At 34.2% G+C, this 1956-nt stretch overlaps 1 protein-coding gene across 1 annotated transcript; it reads left to right on the plus strand.

The window, feature by feature from the left end:
* The first annotated feature begins 614 nt into the window (after nt 1-614).
* On the plus strand, nt 615-1236 carry LOC139900917 (uncharacterized). Its single transcript, XM_071883665.1, has 2 exons — nt 615-933; nt 1034-1236. The coding sequence occupies exons 1-2, from the start codon at nt 615-617 to the stop codon at nt 1234-1236; spliced, it is 522 nt and encodes a 173-aa protein (XP_071739766.1).
* Nucleotides 1237-1956: the final 720 nt, after the last annotated feature.

Below are 1956 nucleotides of genomic sequence, written 5' to 3' on the forward strand. Positions count from 1 at the left end.
CAAGCATACAAATCATATATTCATGTTAGACTTGAGCCATAGACACTAATTAACACTTTTATAAGTTAAAAACATCAAGAACAAAAGATTTAGTGTTTTTAGAAAGTTATCCAAACGAGATGAGATTAGTATGGATTCGAAGATGAAGATGCGAGGATTCTAAATATGTAATATGTTTAAATTGATGCTTGCTAGTTCTTGAATAGATGATGAATCTTTGTTTGAATGTTTGAGAGCAAAAAGGAGGTGGAAGTATTAAGTGAGTGAAAGAATGAATGGAGGAGGGAGCTTGACTAGTTGACCTAGTCAACTAGTTTGGCTCCTTGGCAAGTTTAGTCCCTCATGTTTGAATCGGGTGCGTGAATTACATAAACGAGATATTTTAAAACACGTATTAACGGAAGATGTTATAATTATGTAACGGACTTTAAAATAGTATAACGGAAGGTAAACGAAAAAAGGCGGGATGTTACAGATTATATAGTGCACACGAGGAGAGACATGGTTTTAGGGGTATGCTCGGGAGTATAGATTGTATGCACTGAGAGTGGAGGAATTGTCCTGTTGCTTTAAAAGGACAATACACTCGGGGTGATCACAAGAAACCGACCCTTATGCTTGAAGCAGTTGCTTCATATGACTTGTGGATTTGTCATGCTTTTTTTGGGATGTCGGGTTCCAACAATGATATTAACGTTTTGAACCAATCACCTATATTTGATAAACTTAAGAACAAAAATTTTCCATCCGCACCATTTGAGGTAAATGGGCATGAATATAGCAAAGGATATTACCTTGCAGATGGTATATATCCCGATTGGGCAACTTTAGTTAAAGGATATTCATGTCCTACTAAAGAACCAACGATTAAGTTTACTAGATTTCAAGCTAGTTCCCGAAAGGATATAGAGAGGGCATTTGGGGTTCTTCAAGGTCATTTTCATATTATACGCATAGCTTCACGAAGTATGTCAGTTAACAGGATGCGAAGAGTGATGGAATGTTCTCTTATTACATAACATGATACTTGAAGATAATGGCTTTGCACTTTCTAAATGGGAAGAAAGATTCACTACCGAAGAAATGGAAAATGGTATGGAACGTATACGGAACAGAGGACGGGATCGAGACATCATCGCAATAGAAATAAGGGATCGAGACATGCACAACCAACTTACCGAGGATTTAGTCGAGCATATCTGGAACCTTCCACCAACTTTTCGCAATGCGAATTAGTTTTTTTTATTAAATATATGTAATCGTTAATTTATGTATTTTTAAATTCTTATGAAAATTAATTTATGTATTTTTTTATTTAATATGTAATTTATTTTATTTTGTTGTACTTATTTACCATTTTAATTCATTTGAAAAAAATACAAAACTGATGGACCCTACTGAATTTGACACTTCCATTTGACATTTGGGGTTATTGAAGGGTCAAAATCTGACACGTCATGTCACAGACAAATGTACTTTTTGAGCCAAAAAGTACAAATCTGTCTGTGATGTCACAGGCAGGGTTAGAACTAGTCTTAGAGTTGTTTATCGTGTAATAATAATAATAATAATAATGATAATAATGATAATAATAATAATATATCATTTTACTTTTTAAAGAATGTTTCATATAATAAATATAATAATATTTAGTAACACATATTTAGCATCTTACTTCTGCCTTTGAAAAATAGGTGCATCAAAATACACAATAGGAGGGTCATTTGAGCGTATCTAAATAAATACTATGCTTACACATAGATCTCTACATCGTTACATTCCATTTAGGATTAGGCGTAATTTTCTTTTTAACAGCGATTGAGATCATCCGAGGGGATTAAACCACCCGTTACATATCTCTCGTTATTTGGACCCTACTTTATCTGTAGTATTGTCACACAGATGCCCTCCTAAAAGAGCCACTCGCTGTGTAGTGTTGTCACAGACGATAAGCAC

Source organism: Rutidosis leptorrhynchoides, chromosome 3 (assembly GCF_046630445.1).
Source record: "Rutidosis leptorrhynchoides isolate AG116_Rl617_1_P2 chromosome 3, CSIRO_AGI_Rlap_v1, whole genome shotgun sequence".
Taxonomy (NCBI): Eukaryota; Viridiplantae; Streptophyta; class Magnoliopsida; order Asterales; family Asteraceae; genus Rutidosis; species Rutidosis leptorrhynchoides.

Bases quoted from the DNA above. Each gene is read 5' to 3' on its own strand.
- LOC139900917 (XM_071883665.1), top strand. From the start codon at position 615: ATGCTTGAAGCAGTTGCTTCATATGACTTGTGGATTTGTCATGCTTTT. The intron at 934-1,033 runs GTCATTTTCATA...TGATACTTGAAG, and splicing joins GGCATTTGGGGTTCTTCAAG to ATAATGGCTTTGCACTTTCT.